Source organism: Dendrobium catenatum, unplaced genomic scaffold (assembly GCF_001605985.2).
Source record: "Dendrobium catenatum unplaced genomic scaffold, ASM160598v2 fragScaff_scaffold_1684, whole genome shotgun sequence".
Classification (NCBI taxonomy): domain Eukaryota; kingdom Viridiplantae; phylum Streptophyta; class Magnoliopsida; order Asparagales; family Orchidaceae; genus Dendrobium; species Dendrobium catenatum.
The window spans coordinates 299,952-313,700 of record NW_021320146.1 but is presented as its reverse complement, the minus strand read 5'-3'; the positions used below and the strand labels follow the sequence as shown (position 1 = coordinate 313,700).

The window sequence follows — 13,749 nt, the reverse complement described above, 5'->3', positions numbered from 1 at the left end:
TAAAAAGACTTGGTTAGAAAATATTAGAAATGACCTTTCTTTATTAGATTTAAATGAGAATTTGACTCTTAACAAGACACAATGGAGAAAAATGATTCATGTAGCCGACCCCACGTAGTGGAATGAAGACTTGATGTTGTTGTTGGAATCATTTCTATCTTTACAAACCTTCCCATTATTGATATTCTTAGCCATTGTTCGGTCTCTGTTAGTTTTAGCTTTTGGGTTTCTTAGTTTTCTTTTCAAAATCCGAATGCTACCTACCATGATAACTTTTGCTTGTTCTGAAAAGCCAATCTAATCATTGAATTTCTTGTAGGTGCATTATGTTGCCAAGTGGAAGGGTGTAACTTTCATGACTAGTCGTCAAGGCCTTGGTGTTACTGGTGGCACGGTATGATTATGCAATGTGATCATGTTCATGACAAGCATTATTCTCTTCACCTGAGCTTTAACGTGCTCAAAAGTATGAATGGAGATTTCTGATGCAACATTATATAGTTGTTTACCACAATTTTTGTGCAGTTTTATTTGTAGATTTCTGTAGCTACTTATTTCTATTACCTTTCCATCAATACTTAAAGTGTTCTAGTCCTTCCAAATTGTTCTTGAAGTTGATTTATTTGGCAAAATTTTTATATGAATTTTCTTCATAATTTATCAAAACTGCTCTTTAGGATTTTTGCTAGCTTTTCATAGTTGCTAAATTGTTGCAGCCTTATGGTTTTGATGTCGGGCAGTCTGAAAATGGTACTGTTCTTAAAGGCTTGGATCTTGGGGTTGAAGGAATGAGGGTTGGCGGCCAGGTAAAATTACTTGAGCATTTAAACGTATTATTTATCCCCTCTTTCTTGTGAATTTCGGCTCTGTACCTTTTGCGAGTAATTGATTATTTTTCCCTATTCTTAAACTGGAAGTGTATTTTTTTGGTTGAGAAGGTACTGTGGTGTTGATTTGATTAAAATTGCATGAAATGTATGCCAAACCTGATATTTTCTTATGATTTACTGCATAGAAATATGAACATTTTAAGCCTGAAAGAGCTGCTGGGATGAAGACTACTTGAGTGTCAATTAATTTCTTTTGATATTCTTCGTTATTGAGCTTTAGTGAAATTAATTTAGCCACAGTGCTGTTTGGACGATTGTGAAAGCTCCCTTTGAATCTTATCTTAAAATGTGCTGCATGTTCAAGTTGTTATATTCAAAACTTCCTGGGTTTATTATATACTCAATTCCTAGTCAGTCTTACGAAACTCAAATTTGAAAACTTACAAAAAAAAAAAACAAAAAAACAAAAAAAACTCACATTTGAAAGAATAGATTTCTGCTTGACTCAAAATTGAACCAATAGTGGTAATTTCGAGTTGAGCTGATTTAATTCGAGCCATTCAATTTTGAATCTAGTCATGAATTTTTAGAAGCAACTCAAACTTCATTCCCTAACCATAAATCAATAGAAAAATTATTAGAATTTGATAAACACTCAATAAAAAATAAAATGAAAGTAATTCATTTTTACTAGCATGAATTTTACAATACAGTCACCCAGCTGCAACAAAAATAGAAAAAGAAGATAATTACATGTATTCAAGCTACACTCAAAAAGTCTTCAATTACATGTTTCAAAAGATCTTGAAAAAAGTTTCTGAACATGAAAATCGCATAAGAAACCATTATGTAGTATCAAGGAAAAAACTTTGCGGATCGGCACTTAGTTACCACCAGAGATGATTATAAAATTTACTCAGAACTTGATGCAATTATACAGTTGCCACCAGAAATGAATTAATGATTAGAAATAGATGCAACTATGTCGTTGCTGTTACTTAACCAAAGGGTTAATCAATCTGTCATCCAGGAAACAAGTTAACATTTTGAAGTAGTTGGCTTGCTTAAGGTTTCGTTTGGGACGGCTTTTTTTTGCTTCTTAAAGCGGCTTTTTTGTAAAAAAAATTAAAATTTTTATAATAGAAAGCCGCTTTAAGAAACAGTAAAAAAGTCGTCCCAAACAAATCCTAAAATGCTGAAAGTTTATGCTTCGAAGTTTGTAGCTTATGCTTCTTGCTTTGCTTCAAAGCTTAAAAAATTTAGGCTTCATTATATCTAAAATATAATCCCTACCTCTAGCTAGGTGCCTGTTTCACCTATCGATGATGAAAATCCCTCTTTTATTGGTTTGCTTATTTCCTCAACGTCTTTCTTGAAAAACTTTTTTTGGCATAAATTGCAATTAATTCTAGATTGTAGTATCATATAAATTATTTTCAGGTACAAGAAACTTGCATGTGCATTTCTTGCTATAAATTTGTTGAACTTTAGGCTGTTCGAGTAAAATATATATATAAATGGATCGTAAGCTTCATGAATACAGAAAAATTACAAAAGACAGCATTTTTTCCTTTGTTTTCCTGAGCAGTATTTTTTTTTTCAGATATTTTTTGCATAATTATGGTTATTCTTGACCCAATCACATTGTTATTTTGAACTGATTAATATTGCAGAGACTATTGATAGTTCCGCCTAAACTAGCTTATGGCAGTAAAGGAGTCCAGGAGATTCCTCCTAATGCAACAATTGAGGTATGAAATATCATCCACCATCCATTTTTAGTTCTAATTGTTGAAGACTTTTAATCCCTTGCTTGGGATAGGAATGCGAGATTAACAGGTATGACAGGTTATAAAAATACCGGGAAACTGTATATTGTCTATAGTAGTTTGTGTATGGCTAGTGTTTACAAAGTTTGAAATTAATCGAAGGGCAGAAAACGGGTAGTCCTTTGCTGCTCCTTTGATGTTGCTATTTTCTAGGAGACTGTAACAGCCCAAAAATGAAAAATATTTTAAAATATAAATTTATGAATTTTTATTTGAACTAGAGTGCTTCGGCACTATGATGCATTTATAAATAATGAGGAAATACCAGCTTTAACTGGATCAAAATAGAAATAGAAACCTCTTTGCATCAAGTAAACCTCTGAAACTGGCATGCTAGATAAAAGCTTGATGATGCATAGTTAATACCACTCACATTATGTTAAAAAAAAAAAATTATTTGTTGGATATTAATCTTATAATTTTCTACGTGCATCTATTCCCTTCCAGGCGAGAAATTATTACGTGTGGAGATCAGACACAGAAAACAATCCGGTTTGTCTCTGTGAACAGTAAAAGTACAATTTACTGTGCTTTTACTGTTCATAGAGACAAACCGGACGGTTCTCTATGTCCAGTCTCCGCACGCATACTGTGCTGGCATGCAGCAGCAACAGCCGCCTAACATTTAAACCTAACCCTTATAGCTTATCTTGATATGACAAATTACCAGTATTCCAGCTATATGTTGCTTTTAGAGCATGAACTATTTCTAAAGCTATTTTCTTCTTCTGTTCACCTTCTATTGATAATATGTTGCCTTGAGTTTCCATGGCTGGCTGTACATGAGAAATAGTTTAACTTGCAATTCCTTCAAAATGCAGTTGGATGTTGAGCTAATATCCATCAAATCGAGTCCTTTTGGGTATTGATGAGCCTCACACCTCTTCATATCAATAATTTTTACTGAAATTTACATGAATTTACATTTTTTTTTTGTGCTAATCCTGAATTTTATCTTGAATTTCTGGTGCAGTTTCGGTGTTAAACTTATAGAAGGGTAAATATGCCTGGCTTTCATTTCATTTGGTGAAAATCTAATTGATGAATCAGGCATGAAGGTTCATTATTCCTATCAGGCTTCTGCCAATTCTGGCAGAAATTACAGTAGCAAAACAGTAGAAAGGCCTTAGTTTTTTTTCTTTTGCTAGAATTATTTTGTTTCTTAGAAGGTTAAAACCTTAATTTGTATTTTTGCAGAGGAAATGTTTTATTGTTCATTTATATGCTGTTGTTTGACATTGCTTGCTTGTCGGAATCTGTTTAAGTTGTGCTGCTCATTTTTTGGAGAAATTAGTATGTGCGGTCACCGGATTATTTGGTGGTCAATTAGGATGTGTCGCATCACTCGTTACACAACAGTACATAGTAACGATACACAATAAATTGGTAACATGGCACGTCCTGATTGGCTTCCGGGCAGCATCCGTTGACCGCACGTAATAATTTTATCATATTATTGGATACCATATTATTTGTATAAATATTTTAAATAGTCACGTAAATGATTCAATTATTTTATCTGACAAAAAGGCCACCCAAGTAGAATATTCTACCAATGTTTATTAACTCTGACAAATGATTCACAAACTAAATTATATTTATTTAAGCCTATAACAAGTATAAAAAAAAAATTCAAATATCCAAAGTAGTCATAAGTTATCCTATTCATCCCATCAATAAAAAAAATTCATCAATCTATCAAATTTATCAATTTAGACGTCACATGCAAATATGTTTTCATTAATTTGTTTATTTTTAAATAATTGAATTAACGAATTAATGCCGTCATATACAATCTTTGCTCTCTTTTTTTTTTTTGAATGTATGTATCTCTCTTAGAGAATCTAAAATTTTTTATACCTCCAACTTCAACGTCAAGGTAGGAAAATGTATAAATGATTTTTATCCTGACTAATATCATTGATTTAAGAACTGATGCTCCTACTTGATCTAAGTAAATGTTGGTCTTCTGGCCTAGTTATTTTATGATTATGATTTTTAATAAATTTTACATCTTTAAATATTCATATTCATCCACTATAAATCTAATCATAGATGAACAACTCATTGTAGTTTTTAATTTTTAAAATTTTGTTTGGGAATTCAAATCAGGTTCCTTCTTGAAACCAGATTTTAAACTAATAAAGTTCTTAAAATTTATTTTATTGGAATTTGAACAAAATAACTGAGCTGATCCTTATGAATATTAAAATCAGTATTATGGGCATACCTGCATTATAACTTCTATGCCTTTTTTATCATCCTTATATACACCTGTGTACAAGGAAAAAAATGTAGGAAGAGGAACACACCATAGGGTGTACAAGCTTGCACACTTCTACATAGTCAATACACACTATTTTAGGCTATATACACATATATAGTGTGTACAAGCTTGTACGCACTTGAACAGAATGTGTTAGGTGCGTACAAGTACATTGTATACAAGAGAATTTATACACACTGTATATATAAGTGTTTCACATGCAATACACGGTGTGTACAAAGAACCAAAAACATTTCAATAAAATTCCATTTGTAAAAATTCTCTCTACAAATTAGGAAAAAAAAATTCATTGGAGGAGAAATACATAATTAACATGTCTATAGACTCTAAAAACTATACATTTATAGGAAACACAGTAAAACTTGGGAGGATTTTGAAATTTATTGATAAGTTCAAACTTACGGCACCTCCAACCAAATTAACTTCCACTTCATACCATGAACTCTCCATGGTTGGCTGCAGTTTTGTTATCTTCAAGTCTTCCTTGACGTTCGCATATTGCCTTTCAGCCTCTGTGTCCTGTGAGCATGTCATCTCCTTGAAGAATTCAACGTCCTCGACCAAAATAGTCTTCATCTTCATCTATTATTGCTCTTTTTTTTTTTCTTTCTAAGCAGGTATCAAAAGTTTTATTTGGCTAAAATCCTAAATATTGTGGAGCTTTTGTGGATTTTTTCTTTAAAATGAGCGCCAACTATAAATCCTAAATTTGAAACTTTTTCAAAAAATCAAAACTATCACCTCTGGGTCAAGTCTCGGGCTAGCAAGAAAAAAAAAATATAAATATAAATATATATTAAAAATCCACATGTCATCATTTCATTAGAGTTCGGACAAAGTTATATTCATACTCTGCACGTAATAATTTCTCTTAGTTTCGACTCTCATAATTAAGAAACTTTATTTATTTATTTATTCTATGAAAGGATGTAATAACCCAAAATATGGTTGTCTCCAATGTCTAGTTTTTTTCCATATGTGAAGCATAGCTTTCTAAATCTCCTTAAGAATTTTTTTACATCTTACTTTCCATCTTATTCCTCCGATTTATCTGTGGTATTAAGATTTTATTTAGAATAAATTTTTTATTGTTATTTAAAATCATTTTTTAGTAAAAAAAAATTTTGAATTAAAAATTTTATTTAAAAAATTGTTTTATAAAATAGTAAGAAATCTATTCCAAACAAAACTTAAATCCACTCTATGAGTTAATTTTTTGTGTTTTAATTTGCATCTCTTAGTTTTTTTTTTCCTTTAATGACAGCGTTGATTCAAAGGTTGGTAGCTTTGCTTTAGGCTTCGTTTGGGACGGCTTTCTTTCTGCTTCTTAAAGCAGATTTTTAGTACAAAATTAAAAAAATTTGTACTTGATACGGCATCACAAAATTATCTTGATCGGGCACGAATCTCGAAACAAAGGCTAGTTGGAAACTTCAAAAATTAATTTTGGCAGCACCCGAACTCCGATTTCAGCGAGCTTACAGTCAAACTGAGCATCTCGGAAATACGAACCCAACGACACCAAGATCAACCCAATCCGAGCCCAAATGAGTCCGAATCTAGGGCTCAAAGCGCTGTTGGAAGGTTCAAACCGTAATTTGAGTTACCAAACGGTCTCCGATTTTGACGAGCTTATACTCGAATCGAACGTCTCGACGAGACGAATCCAACGAGCCCAAGATCATTGAATTACGACATCATTAAGGCCTTCAAATGACCAACAAACGGTGCATTATCAAAGGATTCGATATCGGCCATCTATTCAAACCACTCCCAATTCGCCCTTGATCTCACGCCTATTTACGGGCTATGCCACTCCAGAAAAACTATAAATAGAGCCCTCATTCTACACCAAGGGGACTCAAGTGAAGAGAGAGAAGAAGAAAAGAAGAAGGAGGAGAAGGAAGAGCTCCTCCTCGACCACCGCCGGAGCTCTTCCTGCCGCCCGAACACGCCGGGATTCTGCTGGATATTTGGGAGAATGCTAGAATTCTTCCCAACTTCCACGGGATGTGGAAATTCTTCTCAATTAACGACAGAGTTCCCTCTTGGACGCAACAATACTATAAAGCTGCTTTAAAAAACAGAAAAAAATCCATCCCAAACGAAGCTTTAATTTTCATTGATAACAGCTCGATAATGTTAGATTTTGAGTTCTGGAAATTTCTACTTTCACAATCTGATTTATTGGTGAAAAATTGCTTTCGCACTATAGTTTTTATGTGTGGGCTTAAATTTAGACATTTTTGCTAGTTTTTTTGGACTTTTTTCATCGTTAGTATTAGCCGCAGTGAAACCTGGCAATACCGATTTTTTTGTTGAAGGGGTCTGTGATGAATGAAAATATGATGCAATATTGTGTAGGGCTGCAAACTAATCGAGCCGAGTTGAGTATGTGAGTGTTCATTTAATATCAGGTTGTTTATGTTTGTTCGAGCTTTATTGCTTGTGTTCATGTTTGATTCATTTAGATTAATGAGTGATCATGTTCGGTTCATGTTTAGTTCAATTTCGTTCGTTTAGTGCTTATCGAGTTTTAAACAAACAAACATGAACGAGCTATAAACGAGCTCTACTTTTAGATGTTCATTAACTAAACAAACGAGCTTTATCGAGCTTCCAAACAAACGATTACATCGAACATGTTCGCGAACATATTTAACGAATTTTTTTAACTATCAAACAAACATGTTCATGAACATATCTACGAACAAACACATTTATAATAAAAGCAATTGTCTATGTCGAGTTTATTCACGAACTTCAAATGATGTTGTCTACGAACATAAATAAACCGAACGCATCAGCGTTCAAGTTTGTTTATTTAAGAACCAAGTATTTAAAATATTGTTCAGGTTTGTTTGTTTAGTTAATTAAATGATCACAAACAAGTTTTAATCGAACGAACAACGGGTAATTCGTCGAACATTTGATTCGCTTGCAGTTGCAGCCGTAATATTGTGAAAGATTCATGCAAAACATGACCACAGAGCTAGCTAAGAAGAAGACGAAAACACTCAGGACCTGATCTAAGCCTTTCTGAATTACAAATAGCTATTGTTTACCTTGCACAGTTACAGGCATTAGAATACAAAAATAAAGACTTTTTTTTTTTTTTGGGAAGAAACTAAGGGCATCTCCAAGTGAAAAACTCATTTTGACTCCAAAATATAGTGACACTCTAAAATGCAGTAACTCGACTCCTATCAAATTCTATTTCATAACATCAAAAAAGAATATTCTTGATATATTTTTTCTCTAACCGAAAAAATAGCATTTGTGAATAGTGCGACGCCAAGCGTCGCATTGTTCAGCCTCGAGAATGGCGCAAGTTTTCGCGTTCGGGTGGAGCAGCTCACGGATAGCAAATTCTAGTTTAGTGTTTGGTTGGAGATGACCTAAGAGCCTATTTGGCAACATCTAGGATTTAACGTTAATAGGATTCTTTCCAAAAAGAAAAAAAAAAGAGTAGAATTTAAATAAATCCTATAAATCTAAATTTGGCAAATCATGACATGCTTGTTTTTTGGTGTTGTTTGAATTACTCTAAAGTAAGTGCGAGTGATTTTTTTTTTAAGTGCAGGGACCAATGGCGGTGGTGGCTGGGAGTGGTGGCAACAATCGGCGGCATATGGTGGTGGCCAGTGGAGACTGGGAGAGGTGGGTGGCAGTTGCGGTACATGGTGGCCGGCGAGTGGTGATGGTGATGAGTGACAATCTAGCAAATTTGTTTGTGGTGTAAAGGGTTCTTACTCAAAATGAGTGAATTTAATTAATTTACTTAAGGTTTTACATACATACTACTTTATTTTATGTTATTTACATATCTAACAACCCAAATATTAATATTACATGACTACCACCCATAGAATAAATTTGAGTGCATGGAATGAAATATTAAAGCTTATAGGATTGTATGAATGATATAAATGAATTATAGAAGTGGTACATTTGATATTAAAATTGTAGATGGTTGATAGGTGTGTAATATTAATGTTTTGAGTGTTAGATATGTAAATAACATAAAATAAAGTGATATGTATGTAAATTTATATTAATTAAGTTAAATTAGAATAATTTTTCCCAATAGCTTTGAGGTGTCTAGGGTTTTACTGTTCGACTTCGTTGCTTCTTTGGCTCCTTCGTTGCTATTCGACTTCGCTCCTTCGACGAGGTTCCTTCCTGTCGGATCGGAAGTCAAGACATTTTGATCAGAAGCAGCGACTGGGAGGTCGCTCGCTGTGAAGGTAACTATCTTTCTCCCTTTCAAGCGCTTCTTCGGCTAAATCCCATAAATCCGCCAAATTTCAGGATTTACGATCCAAAGGGGAGATGGGGAATTTATTCTGCCCTGAGGGCGCTCAAATCCCGTTTGGCAGGATTTGACTTAAATCCTGCTCAAATCATGCATAAATTCTGTTAAATCCTGTTGCCAAACAGCCCCTAAAATTTGCTCTCTTTTCACTGTTGGGGAAAACGTGCGCTTGAGAGAAATGGCGGTTGCAAGAATAGAATAAATAATCTGCAAGAGCACACCAAAAAGAAGAACCAAAGATTGTTTGAGTGGTTTAGTGAAATTCACTTACATTTGGGATCGCACAGAGAAATAAATGATCCACTGGTTCAAAGACAATTACAAGATACGATATATTTGCACATCACAAAATTTTCCTTTTTATCTCACTACATCTCTCTTTCTCTCTCTATTCAATCTCTTTATTTTCCCATCTCTCTTTATTATTACTATAAAGCAGAGATCAAACTACAAAGAAATCTTAAGAAGAAATTATATCAATCATTATATGTATATATATTAAATGATATCCCTATATACCTTCTGTTCTTCCACTTCTTTGTAGCTGTGTATTGCTTAAGTTCATTTACTTTTCCTTGCTAGTTCAGATGCAAGCCCTCACACTCACCTTCCTCCACCTATTTGAAAGTCATTGGTCACCTCTTGCTCCAGAGGAATTATTAGGTGTGGAGTCCGAGCTCAGCTTGCGTCCGAACTCCAATCAGAACAGGCCACACCTATGTACAAATTGTACATAGTGTACATGCGACGTGGCCGATTCTGATTGAAGACTGGGCGCCGTCCGGTCTCTGCACGTAATAATTTTGCTCCAACCTTCATCCTCTTTCCAATTTGCATTGGCCCCAGGACTCGACCTTCGACTACACTCCTTCCTTGACCAGGATCATTGACCACCAAGAGCTCGATGCCCATTTAGTAAACCTTAGCAATAATATTGTTGTTGTCAACCATCTTCTCTTGAATTGAGAGAGGTGCACTATTATTGATTAGCTCATCGGGCCATGATAGACCTTTTTCTCTTGAATCAGGAGAGGTCATTGATGCTCTTGTTGTCATCCACAAGAAGTTGAGATATGCAACATACCTTTTGATTTCATCTCATTTTATAGAGTACTATGAGGTGGTAAGTATGAAGCTAGATAAAGTGTGAATTCGAAGCTAGATAAAATATGAATTTGATCTTGAATTTTGTAGCTACCAAACTTGAAATCAAAATCAAATTTGACCAGATCCTATTCATGATTTTCACGGATTTGAATGATTTTGAAATCAAACTTGCATGAGAGAACCATTAGGAAATTGAATTCCATACATCTAAGCAAACAATCACTTGGATATTACTTGTTGACGTTTTGTCTTGATATAGATAACCAAGCTTGTGCAACTCCCTCTCTCAATCAAACATAGGGAGCTTTGCAATGCCTTAGTCCATCAATCATAAACATGTAAACCTTTGACACAACCTTTGCTTTGTTGTTTTGTTGTTCCTTGATCCTTTTATATGATTTTCCTGCCCTTTGGAAGCTCCCAATTGACAAAAACTCTCGCACTGCATCCACAGAATCACTTGTAATAGATTTAAAAGTTGCTTAACTTTTCAGTGTTTGATGTCATGTATGTAGAACCATCTTTACCTTCTTATGCTATCATGGTAGCACCTTGTTTACCTTTCCAAAGGCCACTTGGAGTTTGGACCTCCTTAACCAACTCACAACATTGACCTCTAGAATTTGACCTCTAACTGCTACTTTTCACTGGTCAAAATTATCGATCACAAAGAGTTTGATGCCCTTCTAGACTTCTAGTTAATCTCAACATCAATATCCTTTTTGTTGATCATCTCCTTTTGAACTGAGAGAGGTGCACTGTTGCCAATGCTTGACCTTATGTTCCTCAACAATGTGCTCATTGGCTCGCCATCTCTCTCTTCCTTTGGACTGAGAGATGTCTTATACCTCCCTCTATGGCATCCACAAGAACTAAGCAGTGCCACCTATCCTTTGATTTCATTTTCTTTTATAGAGCATCATGAGATTGGCAAATACAAAGCAAAATAAGTTGTGAATTTGGTCTTAAGTTTAATAGCCACTAAATTTAAACACCAAAATCAAATTAGTCAAAATCTTATCCAAGATTTTCATAGTTTAAAATGACTTTGAAATCAAATTTGTAGGGGATAAGCATGAGAAATTGAGCTCAACATATCTTAACATTCACTTCCCATTTTTGTGGATTTTTAGCACATTGTGGTTTTTAACCTTTATCTGCTTGTAACTTTTGCATTTCACCGAATGATGGAAATTGTTAGTAGTACAAGCATGGAGAACATAACCGCAAGTGAGCTTGCTGGATTTGGAGTTGGTGCTTTGCTTCTTTGTGCCACGATTTCTGCTCCAAAAGTGGATGCTTTTATCGCAGCATCTCAAAGAAGGTTGGTATTCCAATCTGTTTCAATTGTAAATAGCCTATCCGATAAATTTTTTCATTATTGAAACTCATAGGAAATATTCATTATTGTTAACACTCAAAATGTCTACTATATGTGCTCATCTTCTTGTCATTAAATTTTATTTTATTTTATTTATTTTGCAATAAAACAGTGAAAGAGAAGTCTAAACTTGTCAAAAATTGTTCATATTGTATTTATTATTCACTGATAGTTGCAATGGCACGAATTCTACTAACAACGAAGTTTTTTGTGATTGTTTTCTTTGTTTTCGTGTTAGCCATTCTTTTAGCAAAATGTTGTCTTTCTTCATCTGATTCTAGGCCCAGTGTTTAATCGAGGTCTCAACTTGCTTAATTTGGGGTTATTATAAGTTAACTTAAATGAACCTCAAATTAACCCTAAGTAGTTTCTGTGGCTTAAACTTGCCCATGGTTAATTTTAATTCTCAACCCCACAATATCATGAAAAATTATTCTGTGCGGACGCCGAATGCCGTCCGGAGACAAACCAGAATGCGCCACGTCACCCCTTCGCTAGGTACTGCTGACGTGTCTGCACCTTATTCGCCTCCGGACGGAGGGCTGCGTCCGACGTCCACTCAGAATAATTTCTCCAGTATCACCCATACTGGAACTCTGAAGGAATGAAGTATCACTCACGTCATCTTATGCGCATAACATTGAATCAATTGCTCCTAAATTTCTTGCATTATGTGAGTTGCCTTGTAATTTATGTCTTTCTTTGCAGATCTTTGGGAATGTGTAAAAAATGTGGTGATCTCAGAATGATAGCATGCTTAAGGTGCAAAGGATCAGGATTAGTTAGGAAAGAAGGGCTCTTTGGCTTTAGCATGGTAGATGATCTTTATCAGTTATTTCAAGGTGACGGCATCAAATCATCATTTATAAAATGCAGCAAATGCCTATCTAAGGGACACCTGCCATGCCCTGAATGCTCTAAGACCGTATGATTTTTCATCTAAACAGAATATTGTCATACTTTCTGAATAAAATTTATGTATAATTATTTGAGGTTCAATTTTTTAGGTTATTAATTAAGATAAAAAAATGCCAGTTTCTGTTAGTGAGGAAGTGATTGTAGTCACTTCCATGTAGAGTATTGAGTTGTTGGATGTGCCTGTTCTGTAGGGAAATTATTGGGTTCAGACACCGGATGCCGTTCGAAGCCAATGAAAATCTGCCACATCACTCTATACTCGGTACTGAGTAGTACCGAGCTCGGTACTTCTCAGTATGCTCGATACTGTGAAGTACCGAACTCAGTACTTCACAGTATCGAGCTCAGTATCATTCGGTACTGTGAAGTTCGAACGGTAAGCTGTGTTCGCTGTCCGAATCCAATAATCTCTCATGTTCTGTAATATGTGAGCTTTCTAGTTATGGAATAGTTATTGAATGCAAGTTTCAACTATTAGTACTACTGGCAAGCAACTGTTGAGTCACATTCTTTGTACTTGTTACACTGAAACTAATGCACATCTCTTCTTTAATTGTCCGGTCAGCTTGGGTGGGTTTCCTGCAATAATACATTATGGATGTCATTTCTTTAGATGGGTCGGTCTTTCTCACAAACTTTTCAGCATACTTAAGGTTTGAGATAGTTTTTTTATTGTTTTTTAAAATAATTTTACTAAAAAGTTGTTTTAAAAAGTAATAAGAAAGTTGTCTCAAATAAACTGTCTTACTGCTTTCTAAAGCATATTTTTAATATAAATTTTTTTTGGGCTAGATATTTTTATATTAAAAAATTATTTTGAAAAGTAGCAAGAAAGTTATGCGAAACTAAGCTTTTTTTATTTGAGACAGCTTTAGACCCATTCATTTTCTCTGCTTTCTAAAGATTTCTATATTAAAAAGCAACTTTATAAAATAGCAAGAAAGTTATCACAAAAGCCTAAAAACAACTTTTGGGATAGTTTTTTTTAATGTTTTTCAAAAAATAACTTTTTTGTATAAAAAATTTTAATTTTTATATTAAAAAATTGTTTTAAGAAGCTGTAAAATTTTTGTATTAAAAAT

General features: G+C 34.2%; 2 protein-coding genes across 12 annotated transcripts in view; both read left to right on the top strand.

The window, feature by feature from the left end:
* Positions 1 to 3,897, top strand: part of LOC110093659 (peptidyl-prolyl cis-trans isomerase FKBP16-4, chloroplastic-like) — a 30,117-nt gene extending 26,220 nt beyond the window's left edge. For 5 of the 10 annotated variants that reach the window (XM_028701394.1, XM_028701395.1, XM_028701387.1 and 2 more), the window contains exons 6-10: positions 320 to 394; positions 717 to 806; positions 2,504 to 2,581; positions 3,481 to 3,521; positions 3,633 to 3,897. In XM_028701394.1, coding sequence (XP_028557227.1) covers positions 320 to 394; positions 717 to 806; positions 2,504 to 2,581; positions 3,481 to 3,521; positions 3,633 to 3,660 — 312 coding nt within the window. In that variant the 3' untranslated portion in view covers positions 3,661 to 3,897. The remainder of the gene's footprint in view (positions 1 to 319; positions 395 to 716; positions 807 to 2,503; positions 2,582 to 3,480; positions 3,522 to 3,632) is intronic. The other 5 variants (XM_028701388.1, XM_028701390.1, XM_028701391.1 and 2 more) reach the window with 2 other exon arrangements.
* A 5,145-nt stretch (positions 3,898 to 9,042) lies between these two features.
* On the top strand, positions 9,043 to 13,220 carry LOC110092157. Of its 2 annotated transcripts, none has more exons than XM_028701380.1 (3): positions 9,043 to 9,193; positions 11,573 to 11,692; positions 12,458 to 13,220. In XM_028701380.1, exons 2-3 carry the CDS (start codon positions 11,580 to 11,582, stop codon positions 12,678 to 12,680), a joined length of 336 nt encoding a protein of 111 aa, XP_028557213.1. In that variant the 5' UTR covers positions 9,043 to 9,193; positions 11,573 to 11,579; the 3' UTR covers positions 12,681 to 13,220. The 2 variants fall into 2 exon arrangements, with proteins under 2 accessions (XP_028557213.1, XP_020672262.1); XM_020816603.2 differs by having other exon boundaries at positions 11,570 to 11,692.
* Positions 13,221 to 13,749: the final 529 nt, after the last annotated feature.

Bases quoted from the DNA above. Each gene is read 5' to 3' on its own strand.
- LOC110092157 (XM_028701380.1), top strand. From the start codon at position 11,580: ATGGAGAACATAACCGCAAGTGAGCTTGCTGGATTTGGAGTTGGTGCT. The intron at 11,693-12,457 runs GTTGGTATTCCA...CTTTCTTTGCAG, and splicing joins ATCGCAGCATCTCAAAGAAG to ATCTTTGGGAATGTGTAAAA.